The 19,067-nt window shown below is 40.0% G+C and overlaps 2 protein-coding genes across 7 annotated transcripts in view; one reads left to right on the top strand and one right to left on the bottom strand.

Annotated features, from left to right (window-relative positions):
- Positions 1-2,512, top strand: part of LOC124183908 — a 22,489-nt gene extending 19,977 nt beyond the window's left edge. Inside the window, exon 11 of the mRNA XM_046573065.1 lies at positions 112-2,512. Within this exon, the coding sequence (XP_046429021.1) occupies positions 112-475 (364 nt within the window). The 3' untranslated portion in view covers positions 476-2,512. The remainder of the gene's footprint in view (positions 1-111) is intronic.
- LOC124183909 lies at positions 937-19,067 on the bottom strand. 6 transcript variants are annotated; one of them, XM_046573068.1, is made up of 9 exons: positions 18,866-19,063; positions 18,304-18,752; positions 15,690-17,535; positions 11,695-11,802; positions 10,024-10,188; positions 8,355-8,452; positions 5,638-5,800; positions 4,994-5,205; positions 937-1,399 (listed from the first exon to the last, which is right to left on the bottom strand). In XM_046573068.1, the coding sequence occupies exons 3-9, from the start codon at positions 15,874-15,876 to the stop codon at positions 1,328-1,330; spliced, it is 1,005 nt and encodes a 334-aa protein (XP_046429024.1). In that variant the 5' UTR covers positions 15,877-17,535; positions 18,304-18,752; positions 18,866-19,063; the 3' UTR covers positions 937-1,327. The 6 variants fall into 6 exon arrangements, with proteins under 6 accessions (XP_046429024.1, XP_046429022.1, XP_046429025.1 ...); XM_046573066.1 differs by having other exon boundaries at positions 15,690-18,752; XM_046573069.1 differs by having other exon boundaries at positions 11,695-11,799; positions 15,690-18,752.

Genomic DNA, 19,067 nt, shown 5'->3' with positions numbered 1-19,067 from the left:
CGATTTCTGAACGATTTCCGTTTGCGCGTGCAATATTGTAGAGCAAATACCAAGATTTTCGACACGAATGACAGACCAGAATCGGTATACTCACGTCGCTTTCCCTGGCAGGTCGAAGACCGCGGATATCGAGAGAATGCTGCACATCACCAAACCGGAAACTAGTAATTCACCGGCGAGCCCGTCACCGAAGCAGCAACAGTCAAATATCAATTCATCGTCGAACGAAAATAAGAAATACACGAAGAGACGTTACACCGACTCGCGGCACCAAACAAGGCACATACCTGACGCTGAAACCCTCGCGGGCAAGTCACCGCCGACGGCGACGACGACGACGACAACAACGACGACGATGTCGACGTCAATGACGCCAACGCCTTCCACGCAAAATACCAGGGTGATTCCAGCACCTGTGTGGAAACGTCGAGAGCTGATATCCAGCGCTCCCAAAGACCGAGAGACTTATTTTTGATAATAAGTCCGATTTCCAGGGCATAGGTATATAATACTACCGCATTTACGGGTAGGATGGATGTGGATAAGCATCCGCAGCCACCCCGTACACTCGCAGCACCAACTCATGGCTCCAGATTTTTCGCATACCATTATGAGATATTCTGGTTCTGGATTAGATACATTTCCAATGCACGTTGTCCTGATAACGCCCGTAGCTTTGCCCATATCGTGCAATACAGGCTCCGTGTATATCCTATTCATGATACCCACGGTAATGCTAATATGTACCATAGACTTGAAAGAATTACTTAAAAATCTTGTCCAAAAGAACTTTCTACACCCATCTGACGCTGTGTTTGCGCGTGGAAATACGTATTACACGATTATCATATAGGTACATGTGTATCGTGTGAACGTGATTACGAAATGTACAGATGGATTCTAGTGTACCGCTTGAGAATATTTTTTAAGTAACGATCGATCAAGGTGTGCGGTGATCAAGCATCACGAATCTTCGACGCTTAAGCACGGGAAAAAGGAATTGCCAAAGAAACTCCAATTGTAGTATAATTGACTTCAATTACAGGTAACTATTTCGACAGATGCGGTCATTGTACGTTATTGTTGTTGCTGAAAAATTGTTGCTAGTCATTCAATTTTATGAGAAATTGTAGCGACGAGGGAATGATTCGATTGTTTTAGATACGAGTTCACGTAAAAACCGAAAGACTCCGAACATGTTTTGTTTTGTGTACTTGTAATATTGTAGTATTGTGATGCAGTCAATTCTATCACATTATTTCGGCAATGTTGTGTTGTTACCTTGACGTACAAATCGTGTTTATGCTGTTGCAAGTATTACTTTACATCACTGGAGTACTTTCCGCACATGCTGTCTTCTATATAACAATATAACTGCTGCACCACAGCCAAAAAGTAACTGCAAATAGAGAATTAGAATGAAAACAGAAATGAGCCATATCATTAATTCATTGGTCTACTTGATCTGTGAAAAAACTAAATAATGAAGGTGATGTAATATCAACTAGAGATCAAGGCTATTTCTACTACATCTGTTCGACAATTATAAAGTGTCTTCCAAAAATTGGATTATCGCTAGTTGTTGATGTTACAGGACAATTGAATGGTAAAACTTGTAGCATTGCAGTTGTAATCTTAAAACGGACTAATGTAACAGCGGTATCGTAAAAACTATTGCTGTTGTCCCGACATGCTGTAGTGAATCGAACAATCGAAGTTACCAGCTAAACTGTAGTTTCGTAACTAAAATATTCGCACAAACAGATCAGTATCATTGACATGACGATAGCGTGACTGCAATAGTTTTTTCTATTTTTTCACGATACTGATATTTTCAATTTCAGCAACATTTTTTTTTGTGTGTATTTACGCTCTCCCTCTCACCCAGCAGACCTTTACTCTTTCCTCTTTCGCGTCGAAAGAGCTGGACTTCAAGTTCGACCCTTAACGATAAGTTATATACCTATTTCGTAATGAACAACCGTCCCACGCCTCGGGTTGCGTGAATTCCCGAGTATTATCTCAGCCCATTATATGCGCGTATAGTATCATCATGGAATCTCAAAGATTAAAGCATCCGAGCTATCCAACGATTCGACATAGACTGTGAACCGTGATTATCACGTTGGCTGATCAATGCTCCAGCGATATTTTACAGTACAACGCAATTGGAGTGAATTGATCAACACGTCCAGATTTAAGTGTATAATAAATACTTTCCTACATAGTTACCTGCGATCCTTGGCCCGGTAGTTCTTGTAACGCGGAACTGACGAAAAGTCACGGGACATCAACCGGTGATAAGAATGGTTCTATTGTACATGCGAGCTAGGATGCCATGAAACGGTCAATTTCAACATAACGAGAGTCAGATTTAATCGTATCCAGTTATCTCCTGGTGAGAATAATTACCTGTACTACTATACCGTGACGTTACGCAAGTCAATAGTTTCGTCGTCAAGTTTTTAACTTGTAAACTGATATACAATTAAATATTAATTTTTTTTACAAACTTCCGTGTTTTCTTTAATCATGCAAAACAAATCCCCCCCACCCCACACCTGAAACGAGTGTGTACAAGATAACGTGTTCTCCCCATATTCTATTTAGTTTAACGTTTGCATAATTCAAACTCATTTTCATACATGATATTTTATAGATAGATGTATTACCCAACACCTTATGTAGGTAATAGTGATTTTTTTATAAGGTGTTTTGGAAGTTTAAAAACTTTATGGTGCATACGTAAACACCGCCGTACTGTATAATATTCATGTAAGCGTGTAACAACAGTACAAGTATGCATAACATCAAAAAACAAGACATACGGGATATGACTTTTCTTTACGCTTATTGTAATCATATTTACTCTTATTTTTTTTTTTTTGTTTTTTTTTATCATCCATTACAATTGCTTCCAATATAATTTATTCACCTGACCTTACAGAAATTATAACAATTGAAAATACGTCCGTTTAAAATCGATGAGTGTTTGACACCTTTCGATTGTCGCATTCATTCGTGAAGGGTTGAAGGGTGAAGCATCCGTATGCATACTCAACGTTAACTACATACGCATAACGCTTTTATTTTTATTTTCTAGTCAAATCAATATTGTCATTCAAACATCATGAGACCGGCTCCCAATAAAAGGTGTGAGGTAACTTACGAAAAAGTCGCTGAAGAATAATAAATATTTAATAATAATAATAATAATAATAATAATAATAATAATAATAATAATAATAATAATAAAAAATAGCAATAAGACAAATATTGATAATAATAATACTCGACGTGAATGATAACAGCAACGATGCTGTTGATAAAAATTCTTTCCGTTTTAAATTTTGAATGAAGCTTACATGCTACATGTAGGTACATGAGTTAGTAATAATATAAATATATACTAGTATACACTATGTATTAGACATACATATAACGTGTAATATATTTCTTGCCCGTATGACAGCCAAAACAGTAGCTGCCCTTATTCGGACTGGACGGATATTTTGCGAGTAAGTAGCAAAGGCATATATTTTATCCTATAAGTACGCGAATCTTAAATATTACTTGGTTACGGAAAAAAGTCGTATATAAATAGAAATATAACAATGATTCTGTTTTCGTTAACCGCAACATTCGCATAATGCGTACGAAAATGTATGTATAGATATAGTTGGATAGCTGCACATGTTCCTGTATTTGCATGTAATTCTGTTTTTACCAGTGCGCCAGGTACGAATAGTTGGGAAAATTATCACTCGGATCACAACGAGCATTTCTAATGCAATCTGATAGGTAAGGTAACACTTGACTATTCTTCAATTGTATCGCAGGTTTTAAAATATTGCACGATTAGAAAATCACTGTCCCATAGATGCATGTGTGCCTGTGTATGAGCCAATCCACGAACCTTCGGCCAGTTTTTTAGGATAAAATTTTAGATTCAAATACGTATAGTGTACGCTGAGTTATGAAAATACTTCAATTTTTAGTATTCCTTTTCCTAGAAACTGGTTTTATATCTTGTTTCAAAAAGCAAACGTTTTGAAGTATATCCTGAAATTTTCAAAGTCGAAAGAGAACAATTTATTTCCTGACCCTTCATATATAAATGACTCTCACAAAGTATTTCTTATTCGGAAAGATCAGACTTTTATACACAAAAATCACATTAGGTCATAACTTTTTTCCGACGGCAGAAAATCCTAAAAATTCGAAGACAAATTTGCAATTAAAAAAGTGATAAAATGAACCGAAGTATTTTCGAAAACGACGAGGAATGAAGGCCGAAGAATTGGACTCTGAGACGTACCCAAAGTTCAGCCGAATCGATAGTGACCTTAAAAAGCTAGCCGAAGGTTCGTAGATCGGCCCGTATATTCATTTGTTCGTAATTAGATCCATATTAATCATATATTATACGGGGCCATTTATTCATTTGGTGAACAAGACTGCCACTGTTCATGCAACGACCAAATGACCCCGTATGGTCTTGCCGTATAGCCCGAAAATTTCTCGCAGGGTTTCGAGGCTTTTTGATGACAAAAGATTCTTAGGCTGAAACTAGACTTCGAAGCAAAAGATGGCTGTGGATGTCTCATAAAATTTTTCGGATCACTGTACGTACTTACAGTACGTGTAACAACATAGCGATAAACATATTTCTAACATTCGGACGACGGCATCCGTTTCACGCACATGATTGTTGTAATACCTGCAGCTGTATAACCGCAATCAAATCATCAACGTGTAAACTTACTTTCATAACACCGTCTAATGTTCCCCTTATTATGATCACAAGGCTCGATTTTAGATTGAATATAGGTTGACGAGCGTCAAACCACTACCATCCAACCAAGTGTGCAAAACGAATCCGTACCTATAACTAACTAAGCCAGATTTATAGCGGGTAACTTGGGCTAGCTTATTTTTGACGATCGTTACTTATCGGGTCTCAAACTTCCGTGGAATGTGTCTGAATTCGTACCTTTTTCTGAGATCCATTTCTTGATAAAGTCGGACTGTGCGAGGAAAATCCTGGATTCGGTATACCCATCGGTTTTGGCTTCTTCAGGGAGCTTCTAAGGGGGGATGAAGTGCTGGCTGCGCTGCCGGACGTTGCCACCGATGCCATCGATCCGTTTCCGGCACCACCGGGGTGAGGCTTACCACTGGCGTCGGTCATTGAAATACCACCCCCTAAAAATAATATCTCGTCAATATAACGGGTCCTGGTCTGCCATCGAAAATCCATATCGTCTCTATAGATATAATGTATATAGGTATATACGTAGTTATCGATGCCGATGCACCGCAAAGTCAAACCTGTTAAAACGGATTCACATATTTTAGAAGAGTCGAACTTGGCAACCCGTGAGACATTTGAATGGATTTCATCAGGGGTATATTATTTTACATTTTTTCAATGAAATATAATGTTTCCGAATAGCTTATGTGTATTATTTCTCTCAAGACCAACCTAATCGCTCGTCAATTTTTATTCACGCAAATGCGGAACTTGAACGTATATTTCTATACGAATAATACAGACATTTTACATCTCAACATTCATGGAATAAAATCATCCGAAAATACCACGTAGCGATATGCCTTACAAGTCGAGTAACTCACCATTCGTGGGGTAATGGGCTTCCCGGTATCCCGGATTGTCAATCGTGTTACCATGAGAGGTATGAACGTCTCGAAGTTTAGTCGGGTCACCACCTCTCCGTGCGTAAATGCCCTCATAGACAGCGGACACCAGAACGCCAAAGTTCAATGCGATTGCCGCCAGCTAATATAACATGATAAAATCGAGCATACCAGGTCATTAATCGTTGTTTTCCAACGCCTACGCGTAGTTGTTGGTGCATGTTGAAAGTATCGTCGATAGCATATACCTATAATGTACATACATATACGTAGAAAGGATCAGGGCTTGCACAGCTCAGCCGTGTGACAATGGGCTTATAATGTATACGTCAACGCGTTCTGGGTATTTCGATAAACCCGAGAGCACCCTAGTGCAGAAGCTTTTGATCAATGATAATGGTTATAACACAGCTAAAAAAAAAAAAAAAGAAACGCCTAGATTCTTGTTACACAAATACGCCCAACATTGGGTTGCCATCAGAGCGTATACTCTCTGAATATTAATCAGTTATAAGTGTATTTCTGGAAATCAGTGAAATATCCGTGAAAAGTCACTGAATCGTCAGTGTGTACAATGCAGTGGTTTGGTTCCAGTCATGGTTATACTTAATATAACTGGGAATCGGTGAATTTTCACTTATTCAAATTTACAGAGTATTTTATAAATTGAAGGTACTGCGCGCCCGAACGGCGGAGAGTCTTTTCTTCACACCCCCATCGAATTTCCCGGCAGAAAGAGAGTCACTTAACTACGCTCTCTATTCCCAACTGTCCGCACGAACGCGATCTTACGAACTGGCCGAAAACAAATAAGACTTTCGTGTCGTGGAGTTTTAATTATACTACGCCCATTTATTCACTACCGTATAAACCTTACAGGGTATAACTATTTCACGAATTACCTCACGTTTCATTCGCATGGAGAACGTCAAATATTCTTATTCTTGTTGTCTCCGTGTTCCCCATTTGCTCAGTTTGATTTTCACACATATTTAAAGGTTTTTCAGTACAGTTGATACGCAAGATACTCTTCACAATACCGGTTGTCAAAAAATCATCATACCTTTCCGCGTTGTTTCGTTCGGCTGCGTTCCAGCTTGATCTCATCCTTTGCTTCTCTCAATAATCGTCGCTTTTTTCTTTCACTCATAATAGTTTTTAAACACACCACCCATGAGATCGGTCAAACTTGCACAAGCGGCACAATGCTAACTCGTGCCGAGACCAGACTGGCACTTTTTTCATTGTCTCTCCACGGAGTCTCAAGCTTGGAAATTCGAGTTGTCGGGGAGAGAGAGAGAGAGAAAAAGAACGAACATACGAAAGAAACGAGCCAGCCGAATAAACAATTCACTCCTCTAACTTTCCTGGCAAATTATAAAGAATTTTGAATATCGGATTACACGTCGAAGGTTATACTGGAAATCCAACATATCCAGCGGGCAAACCACAACGAAAAACACACGCCTGACACATGACACGCCCGCGGCGACGGGAATCATTCCGATTATCAGTAACCCGCCTCTATTCTTACATCGAATGAAAAACAAATAAATTTAATCACCGTACCAACTTGACAGACTTGTACCATTCCTAGCAGCATGGCAACTGCACGTTTGACGACCTTACCGATTGTTTTTAATGTCAAGCCCGATCGCTCTTATATATATATATATATCTATATATAATAATAATAACAACAATAATAATAAAAACAATAGCAATAACAATCGTAGCAGTCGTTATTCCGGGCACATCATATTTTTATTATTCGTCAACACATAGACGCGCACCCGTAATACTTTGATACGTGTGGCACGTGACCTGTAACACCTGCGCGGTCTCCATCTTGAAATGGTTCGCACGATTCGTCGAGTTGGCAGAGACGCTCCCCCGTGTTCTTCGTCACCCACACGTGCAGTGTTGTATGAAGCCACGTGCCCGTGAACCGCGGTATGAGCGAACCGAAGAAACTAACAGCTGTGGGTGATCGATTCTTATCAACATCCCGATTGCAGCGGATCATTTGCATTCGTCGATTTTTGGCTGACTTTACTCCGTAAACTGACAGGGTAGTCTTTATTAAAAATATAGAGGCTCGCTCGTACCTGCCTGAACACAAGATACGGACGAGCAGAATGGACTGGTGCTTCGATTAATTGGGCATTCGATGAATCGTTTTTCCGAACAATCGATTAATCGACGGTTTCGATTCGTATATCGATTGACCTGCTGAATTACTACGAGGCAACTTCGATTGATCGAATAATCGAAGCCCACGATTAATCGGTTGATTGGAAATACGATTAACCTCGGTTCGTCAAAATCGTCGATTAATCGGTGAATAGGAAAAAACGATTAATCGGAGATGCGGATTAATCGATTAATCGCACAACACTAGAATGGACTCTGTAGAACTATACAATTACAGAGGCATGTTTGCCGATTAAGATTGTTTCCTCGTTATACCCTTTACCGAGATGGGACTAATCGTAATTGATTCTCATAAGTCGCCGAAATTTTTTTTGGTATACAGGACCGAATGTAACCCAACAACCCCAAACTGGCTACTACGCACCACCTATCACGTGTGCCGTGCGGCATTATACCTACGAAATACCCTATCGGGCAATTATGTGGCATCCGTATGTTTAGATACACAGACTCGGATTAAATATAAATAGAAAGCGTATTACCTGCATGTAAAAAGCTTCTCCCCGTGTGATGAGAAAACTGTTGGCTCTATCGTCGGTCTGCAGAGCGAATAAACCAGACGCTACGATGGCAAGCAGAGCTGGAACAAGAAAAAACATTGTTGGGTCATTGCTTAGCGTGGTTATCAAACGGCGTACTTGTACAATATCGTCTTTACTTCATAAAATATGCGCATCGTATATTCGGTTTTTTTGAAGCGAAAAACGTACAAAAACCCACGCATACATATATGCATATTTTTCAATCTAAACCTCGGGTGTTATTTGTATTCGTCATATAAAGGTACTCTCAAGATGCTCTTAGACGCATATATGAATACTTAAATATATGTGTATTAAACGTGTATGTATTAAACACCTAAATAGGTACAATGTATCCCATGTCGATTGGCTTACTTATCGACTTTTGTCACGAACGTAGACGTACGGTTTATTATGTACCTATAACTTGTGTTATATGGTTCGTTACGTATAATTCGAAGAATATCATGTAACCGATGTAATTTGGATGTTGCATATTCGGATGCCAAGAACACGTACTGAGTCACGATATTCCGAAAGTATAATACAAACATTTACTATAAAATATAGTTACAAAAATCGTGGAGTACATGGTAGCCAAAGCTATACTTGCATCACAAGTCGAACATTGTAGTTGTTGTTACCATGTGCTAGGAAAAAAAAGTTTTTCTAATAATTACGCGTAATTTTACTTGATACGCAACATACCACATACGCACTAAGTTCCTAGTAACCTATTATCAACGCCAATAATGAAATACGCATTCTTAACCTATGAACAGTCACCGCACTCGGAAGGATTTTAACCCTGGACACTTGTTTGAACATCATAATAAATCACGGATGAAGATATATCAGTAGCTGAGCTAGATTTATGATAAATGCAACAATGAAGATATAGTTACTGGAACTACATTTATGGTTTCTCATACTGTACACATATTACACATCTTGATTATACAATTGAACCCTCGTATGAAATGACACACAGACGAAGAAAACAATTATTTGAAAGGGTTATCGTATCATTGACCATGTGAGATAATTAAAATTCACATATTTGTAAATAACAAACATGAAGAAATTGTTCCAACTATACACCTTGTTACAGGCCCGCATTAAAATGGTGTGCCTCCGACGATACCGAATAATCTAACTAAACATCTTGAATAGTCGACATTCTGACTTTTTATTATACTATCACAATTATTGCACTATCTATAGCACAATAGCACTATAGCACAATTATTATACTATCTTTAACCGTTACATGTTAACTAACAGAGTTCGTTTAAAGAGACATTTATTTATAGTGTACCAAACGAAAATTATAGTAAAGCATATCATAAAATTGGTTGACTGGACTATAAATTTTTAACTTAACAAATTGTCAACAATTCGTCAAAATTTTTTTCTCAGTGTGCGTACGCGCGCCCTGCACCTAGTTTCCCAAAAGGTAAACCAATGCTATAATTTCAACTTTGCGGCGATTATTTACGGTTGCATGATGTATAGTATTGTGAGCTAGATCTCAGGAATCTCTCTCATTTTTTGTCAACACGAAACCCATACCATTCTATTGTTTCGGAATAACATTTGCCGTGATAATTAAATTTTTTTAAATACTTACTTGCGAGAGTAGCGAGCGCCACTTTGGCAATCAATGCCGTACTGTAGGACATGAGGATCCTCTTCGCCGAAGAAGCCATCGCTAATTGAATAACACTCAAGACGACAAATATCGCCAATAGAACGGATGCTCCGGTTGCTGAAAGACCAGCCACCCATACAGCCACTGAAAATGAAGAAAATATTGCGATTCAGGTAGGTTGTAATGGTCGATTGGCGAAACCGTATGAAAGTACATACATTATATTTAATATAATCCCGCTTGACATCCCATAAATGTACTTTACGTATGTATGGGGCATTCCACGCCAACTGTACCAAAGTTGGACCCTTACCATTTTTGATTTTATTCAAAAACATTTATGCGATTTTCCCAACTCCAAAATAGTACCCTGAATTTTTTCAGATTTTTTTTAATACATCTGTATTACTTTTAGTTTTTTCAAAACAACATGTCTTATTCCGTAATTTAAAAATCTGAAAAAATTCTCAAAAATCTTGAGTAAGATATCAAAATCTTCAAACTCAGACCCAAAGTCAGCCGACGGTTGCTTCTGTGCTTTAAAAAACTCAAAAAAGAGTAGAAGTGATCACAGATCCACTCTGGACCTAGGCTTCAGAATTCGGACATCTATTTTATAGAATTTTTTCAGATTTTAAAATCAAATATGTAATAAGAAATGATGTTTTTCAAAAATCATAATAAAATTTACATACTCGAAAAATTTTTTTAAGTTTTGAATTTGGGACGATCGCATAAAATTCATTAACAAAATCAAAAATGGTGATGGGCCAAAATCGATACAATTGACGTGGAATGCCTTGTGTACACACAACGACAGATTTGATACCACGAGCACGTGTTTCATCAGCGCGCCCATAGAGCTGTGCGATATTTCGGCACAGTGAAAGTTTGTCAAATATGTGTTGAATTAAAGTATGCAACATTCTTTTAGGCCAAGAAAAAAACTTGTACCCGATGCTCAAAAGATACTAAAAAATAACTAGAAGCTTAGGGGGTCCGTCGTGCCCCACGTTACCCTATACATACGAAAGTTCGGACAACAGCGACGCGATAAATTGATCTCGGCGGAGCCCCTATAATTCAAAAGTAGGTAGTCTTTACGGTTGGCCATTACTGCAATGATGATGAGTAGAAAAGGATCCGAGTGGTCAGACGAAACCCGCCAAACACTTGACGCGGCCAAGGGAAAAGAATCGTCGACGTAGATCCGAAATTTGACGGGATAAAATCTCATTGCAGCTCATCCTCAGCACAATGGACTATTGTTTGTACGATTCACATCCCCGGATTTCGGTGACCTGATTTTTTTTATGCTTAAATGCATAACCCCAAATTTTACCGTGTTAACGGGCAACTGGCGGAATGTTTATGGCACGCAATCAACAAGGAGCTAACTTCGACCCCCGTTCATTTTTTCGTTTCTAGTTCAGAGTCTGTAATAATATCCTTCACTGGAGCAGTAGACTTGTTCCATTAAAGATGTGATATAGGTAATCCGATCACGTGGAATATTGTACGTCTGTATTAATGGCGTCTTACCGCACCAACCGCATAATTATTATCCATAATTTTTTAATCTTTAGTCAAACGCCAACGCTGGAACATCCTTATATTATATCCCGATTCATGAGATCGTGATCAACTCACCGACCGGTTGAAACCTGGATACCGCTGAACCGCATCTTTCTCTGCCGTAGAGCAGCTGTTTGCATTGTCGCCAAGGCCCAAAGTATCCGTTTTCTGCTGCGGAACCAGCTAGAACAAAAGAAAATTGCAAAAACAAAAATTGCCTATTGGATTCAACGCTGAAATTGAAATTCATTAATCGGCTCCCCCTCGTCGTTATTCCCGCGTACAAGCTCTTTTTATCAACTTGACTTCAGGATATCCGTTTTTTATATTTCACATACCCACCTAATTGGCCTACAAACGCGCTTGAACAAAATTTATTGTAAGCCCACGTGTGATATGTATAGACGGGCAGAATCTTTTCAATACTTTGGCACCAGCTTTGATGGTGGGTTCAATGACCGAAAGTGAAAGGCTCATATACGACTGGAAACGGTAAAATTCAACCCGTGCATATGAACACTGGCTTAGAGTTTTGTACATATTTGTGAACACAAGGTATTGTACGAATTCGAAAGTGGCTAATAAATTCCTAGTTCAATATCAGGGTGCAAGGTAGCTATAAACGTGACGGCGATGTAACGTAATCATACGAAGTATACATACATAATCCAGTAACTAACTCTACGATAATTGAAACACAATGTCCCGCACATTCTTTCACATTTCTCTGTCGCACCCAGCTGTATCATGTCGCGACCTCGAAATTTGTTAGTTACTCGAGATTTGCGACGGTTATTTGTCTTTCTTTATGTTGTTCGCAGTTTTTTTTTTGTTTAGGGTATAATTTGTGTTTTTGTTACATCGGAATTCATGTCGTTAAAACATGTGAATCCTATCGGCTACGATGTAGGTTGTAGAGGTTGTATAATGCATGAGAAGAGAACGTGTTGCGTGCGGGTGTGGTTGGAAAGGTGATCTCATCGCTGGCAATTTTTATTGATACAGTTGAGAACCGTTGGCTGATGGCTTTGTTACGCAATAACCGAGATGGTAAAAATCTTGCAACACAGTCAGTCGCTTGTGGCAAGATAGACCCGCGGTTGGGGTTCGAAATTTGAATTTTTTCCAATTGTGTTCGACCGAAACGGTGATATAAATAATACAGCTTGATATCTTTGGGTTAGATAGTATCTCCACATGTTACGGCATTCTTCCAACTGAAACAACATAACCTTGACGTTCATTTTTAGCTATTTCAATGACAAATAACTAGATGATCATTAGTTTGAGGGTATCATAATAGCTTTGCAAATATGAGCGAACTTCTTTTTGGTGATCTCTAAAAATTATTCAGTTGCCACTTGGAACTTTTCAACCGATGAATGTTTTACTGTTTCAAATCGCGGCACTCACTTAATCCCGTGGAAAATTTTTTATCCGTCCATAGAATACGATGATTTGAGTAAGTCGGTTTATCACGAGTTTCTTTTTTTTATTCTTTTCACTTTTTGACGATCGAAATCGGGTGACGAGGAATATAGAGCATAAAAATATTAACCAACCCAAAATCATTGAGCTCTATTACTCATACCGACGTTTTACCGTGACAAGTGATAAAATTTGAGAATAGGGCCGCAGGGAAACGCCCTCAAATCATAACGACGCGAAGTGAATTACGGGAGAGCTCATGGCTAGAAAGTATACCGTTAATATACCTTTCGAAATTCTAGTCGTTTCGTAACTGATGCACCGTTAGTTCATTTATAACGAACACGCACTGACTATAGCGATGCATGTAGGTATACCAACGACGATGAACGAAATGGTAAAGCAAAGTACTCACAAGCGGAGTATCAGACCTCCGAATCATGGATTCTGGTGTAACTTTCCAAGATGTTTCTTAGGCCCAAAATATGGAGCTTCTAATAAATAGTTATATCTACCGGGCCATTCTTCGCACAATTTACAATATATCAGATTGTCTATAGTTCGCAGTTTATACTTAACTATAACTGTGGAATAATAATAGATCCGTTTACACTTGAATCTACAAGATCCTGTCATCGAAACTTTAACGGAGAACAATGAGAATTGATATTTAAGGCAAAAATACACAACAGGTTTCATTTGTCATAGCATATTACCCGTTACATTTTTGATATTGTAAATTTTACCCAAAGTGCAGGTAGGCTTATGAGATGAAATTACACATGACAGGCTTCATATTTTAAGCAAAGGAAACGATCCTAAGAATTTGAGCAGAATCGATGGTCCAGAGGTCTGATACTCTCCTTGTCAGTTTAACGGCGATGAAGGTCGGCAAACCCACAGCGGTTAGCGCAAGACGCAGTCACCACGAACGGCCATATCAGCAGTCTGTTTCACCGAATTCTCGGCATAACGATGTTGTAGGTAAATTATAGCTACTTACTTGTAACAATATAAGAAATCAGTGGCAGTCGAAACCTTATGAGTAGCAGTGGTGAATTTAAAGCTAGATCACAACGTTGCAAAATGTCCGTACGTATCGTTATACCACAGACATTTGGTAGAAATACAGACCCAACTGACGCAGGGTCACATTAACACCAAAACGAACTGTTGCGCGACGTACGCGAATGATTATACAGATGCGCACGTACATTATACGCTCCCTACATCTAATGTGATAACAGTATTGCCAAAGGGGTCCATTCCTTTACCCTTGCCCCCGCGTATCTGTTGCTATTGGTGGTGTGACACGTAGCGTCAAGGTTAGGAACCGGCGAGAGGCGTATACAGGCAGCATGGATGATAATTAAGTTCAAAGAGCTGAGAGCGATGTCTAAAGTGGGTCACACTAAAATGGGAAACCTTACCTAGATAGGTAAATTTACTCCTCTACATTGGCCGTACGTTTAACTTAAATGCCATCTCCGTTGATCATTCTACAACAAGTATCTTCATACCGGCATGATTGGCACGAGAGCAGCCTGATTTTGTGAATACACATTTCGCTCGTCCGTGATCCGAGCTGTTGCAATCGTAAGTCACTCAGATCTGACTCACGCCGCAGAATTCCATAGTTGCACAATTCCGGCATAATGTCACAGCCTTGGTCTTGAACCTTTATCGATCCGCCATGCAGCTCAATGACACTTTGTATAGAAAATAGAGTATCGTTCAATGTGCTGTAAAATATACGGTCCTCTAAACATAACGCACGCGTCAAACATCCGGGCCATATTAGTACACCGATATCAACTATACGCTTCGGAACATCGCATCACAAAGATAAACGTTTATTTGTGTTCTGATACCGAGAATCACTAAAAGCAATTACGGAAGAGAATGAATTTAATGAAGATGAAGATGGTAACGTTACTGTAACGATGCATGTTTAGGAAAAATCGTTACTTCGCACCTTTAGAGATGTCTGAAATTTAGTAAACCGCCTTATTAGACTCATCTTACTTTGAAAAACTGACTCCTTGAAAGTTATTTTAAAATTGCGTAATAACAATTTTTTCCCAGACGTTTCGTTATGTTAACGTTACCAGATTCAGCTTCATTAAGTGTGGATATAATTAGTATCGTCGCACTGTAAGAACCTCGGGAGAAAATAACAAAATGTTGAAATAAAACACGTGGTATCAACAAAATTTGTAAGCACTACCCTTCGAACCAAAGAAAAATCACACCTCGAGTATTATGTAACAAGAATATCTCAAGCTGATAGGAAATGTTGATGAAGACGATGACGGGTTATAACCTGTTCGGGCAAGTCTGTTGAAAGTATAATATGTGGCTGACTCTCCGATGGCTTGAGGTAGAGAGTTTCTGAGATTATAGCAGATGCTGGTAAAGATTTTTGAAGCGTAGTAGTTGGAAGGGGGGAATCAATTAACTGATTGACGGATTGATTGACTGATCTGTTGATTATTATTTATGACGTCCTAGTCATATCCATCGCGGGGCAAACCGGAGTCCAGAGAAATATCAACGTGGAAAGAGGAAAGAAATGTTAGAACGAAAACGGAGTAAAACATGAACGTCTATAGATTAGCAAATTAGAGACAATTTTTACCTACCATCAGGATTTGAGAAGTAACCCCAAGTAGGCGTTGCCGCCGCAGCAGATTGCAGAACGAGAGCTAAAACGCCGACGGCCAGAACCCCAGCAGCACCACGTGCTGCTACTGCACGTTTTTCATCCAACGTTGGTTGCACAGTCATCATACCTCGATGACTTTGGTGGTGGTTGTTCGATTCTGCCATTCTTCATACCGTTCGATACTGAATCTTCAATTCAGGCCTCAGTAAGACTTAGAAAACCAAGATTTGTCAAATCGTTTTGTCTGTTTTTGTATTTTGATTTTCTTCCGCTGATTTTTAAGCCTCTTTTCCGACTCCTCTCATCCGAAGCAAAACCTTTCCTCCTTTCGCCGAGCTATTTGCTTTTAAATATATGCCTGTGCGCGGATCCACGTCGGTATTTAGTTTTTCAAGTTTCTTTTAAGCCCTGTGACATTTAATTTGAACCCGAAGTGAATTAACATTTGGTATATTCAAAACCCAACGCAAAAACACTTAAAACTTTTATCCCTGTTCAGTTGTTATTATTTGTTCAGGCATACCACAGAATGAATCTTCAAAATCACGGCAAATATGATTGTACTTTTTATTTTTAAATATCGATCAACGATTTCAGATATATTAAGTATGTATGCTTTTCAATTTACACTATTCTTCTCGTCTTCTTGAAAGGTTATTTATCAACCCGTAACAGGCTTTGCAGGCTGCAGGTACCGTAACAATTGAACGCCACAGATATCGACCGGCATAAGTTTGAAGTTTAGCCGTTGCAGTCCACAGATGTAGACTCACCGGTGTTTTAATATTTATTAGTCAAGTTCCACTGATCACAGTCGAGTTAAGTTTTGACCACCGCCGCGACACAAATCACAAAGGCACGCTGCCAACTATTGTCCCCTATCAATACCACAGCAGTTTTCCTGGTCAACTCGAGAACTCGGTTCTATCTTGATTTGGGTCTCGAAATGCTTTGGAGGTTTTCAACCCTTTGACGTGCCCACCGCCCTCGTGAACTGCCTCAAGCCAAATACAAGTCGATCATATTGAAATATCGGGCTTCACTGTTCTCCGTATTAGCTCTTCTTATTTTTCCGTAAAGGACCGTTTTCTTATGCTTCGTAAAAAAGAATCACATGTTTTTCCGTAAAAGATATGTGACAAAGAGTTTCCATTTGTAGCGTATACGCATTTGCTTGTTGTTTCCTCGATTTTCCTTCTTCTGTCGCTGCTTTCTTTAATCAAAATATACGAACAACACCTGCCAGATCGCCCGTCGGATCGGACATACACGCGGCGAATGAATTATCAAACACTGAGTCGTGTTCCGTCGAAAACAACAACGCTGCATCATTCATCCTCGTCGACGATAGTGTAAGATAGGTTCCGTTACGTTTTGGAAGCTTTCCCAATGCCTTTGCAACGAAAGCTGGCCGATTGTCAGAAAATAAATACCATGGATTGCGGCGGACGTTGGGACGCGCCTACTTTCGAGACTTTGTTCGTACGGCTGTAACCTGATTGGCCTCGGGCTACCGCCTAACTTGTGTACCTATACGGTATTCCCCCAACTGCAATCAATATGTACAGCATAGTAAGTTCCACGCGGTGGACAGCCCGCAACGGCCGTTAGGCGATGATTCTCAAACGATTCCACTCCTCCCGGCTGCACACTCGACAACCGAGTGTCCGTCAGTCCGTTGCTACTTTCGCCTCTTCTTCCGCGTACTCTCGCAGCTTAGTACCTTTGTATCGGGTTCCCTTCCTCTCCCTCACGACTTCTTTCGTGCGTCTTTTTCCTCTTATAATATCGTCCCTCGAGTCACCCCGTCCTCAAAGGATAACCTGCAGAGTGTGGACTTGAAACCGGTTTTCGCGATCTTTCGCCTTTGCTAAAAATAAACGTTAGTCAACCGGCACACGGTTATATCGCCAGTGCTGAACGCGTGTTTCGAAAACGATTTTGACCGTTGGAAAATTTCCGGACAACAAAATCCGATCGATACTCGTTGTGCCGTCTAAAGACGTAGCGACGAAAGACTTTTTTTTCTCATGTGTCGGTTATTCGCCAGAGCGAAGTCAGCCTGTCGGAGGTGCGCTATAATAGTTCTCACGTACCCCACTCTAGCTGTCATGCCTGCACGCCATTTTGATTCGGCAAGGTGTGCACGTTTTAATCGTTGTACCGCTATCGAAGCGCGTTTTCCAGTAACCCGTCACTTGTTCACTCGGTAACCTTGCTTTCGAAAAAAAAACGTTCTCGTTGACCTCTACCCACTGCTTGATGCTTCGATCCGCGATTTTAACTCAAATGATTCGGTTATTCCCACTACGTCTCGAATCGAAGGAATTACCGATTTTCCTTACTGTTAACACATTCTGCAATGACGTTTACCAGCCAGTGGTCGTGTAGCGAGACCGTCTTCAGCGTACCGGGGCATCGGATGCCGTGACGAACTCTACTCGAACGATTCTTGCGACAAACTGCAACGTATACGATAGGAGGGTACCTACGATATACGAAATATCCGTCCTGACGAGTTGACTTTTGTTACTTTTTCGACCTTTGCTATTTTGCAGTACCTATAGAGGTAACGAAATCTATGATCTTACTTGTTTGTCAGCTTGAACGTCCAATTAGAGACGTTTCATCGTTCGCTCTCCCACCGAAACGTGCTTGTACAAAACGCTACCACTTGCAGGCCAATAACGAATGATCGCGCGGTGGCAGGTTGTCTTTGGTTTGCCATTCCTGAAGTAGCATATCCGTGATGTATCGCTGGATCAGGCGATTCTTGATAACTGCATAATGACAAGTGCGAGGACCAAGTTGCAGAAGAACCCACGCATTGGAAAAGCATGTGGAACAATCGCAGGTTGGTGCAGGTATCCACCTGGTTACCAACGGTCATAACCGTGTCATTCGACGAATACGTGTGCAGCCGGTACTTGGGCTGCTATCGAAAATAACATTTTTGCTGCTTCTATTTACTCCAACGTTTTACTCCAGCCTCATTGTAGGAACGTTAAAGGTATACTTCTTTCCAGGTAGTACGGATGAACTATGGAAAATTGATGGGTAACGACCCTCGTTGCAGTTGCAATAGTTGACAGAATATTATTTTTTCCCTCCCTCCCGCCCCCCCACCCTCCCGCCCCCATCACCGCCCCTCACCTTTCCATAAATCGAGCGTTTCACGTCGTCACCTCGTCACTATCTCGTCTCGTTAGCTGGTGAGAATTTTTGAGGGGTTCTCAACCGTGATATCAATTTGTAAACGAAACACCGTGTTTGTAAATGCGTATTGAGAACGACGAGAACGTGCGCGCAGGCCTGCGCGATGGGCAGCACTGAACCGATGTTGCAAGTTGATGCC

Source organism: Neodiprion fabricii, chromosome 5, assembly GCF_021155785.1.
Source record: "Neodiprion fabricii isolate iyNeoFabr1 chromosome 5, iyNeoFabr1.1, whole genome shotgun sequence".
NCBI lineage: Eukaryota > Metazoa > Arthropoda > Insecta > Hymenoptera > Diprionidae > Neodiprion > Neodiprion fabricii.
The sequence above is the reverse complement of the archived record's forward strand: the minus strand, read 5'-3'. Positions and strand labels throughout refer to the sequence as shown.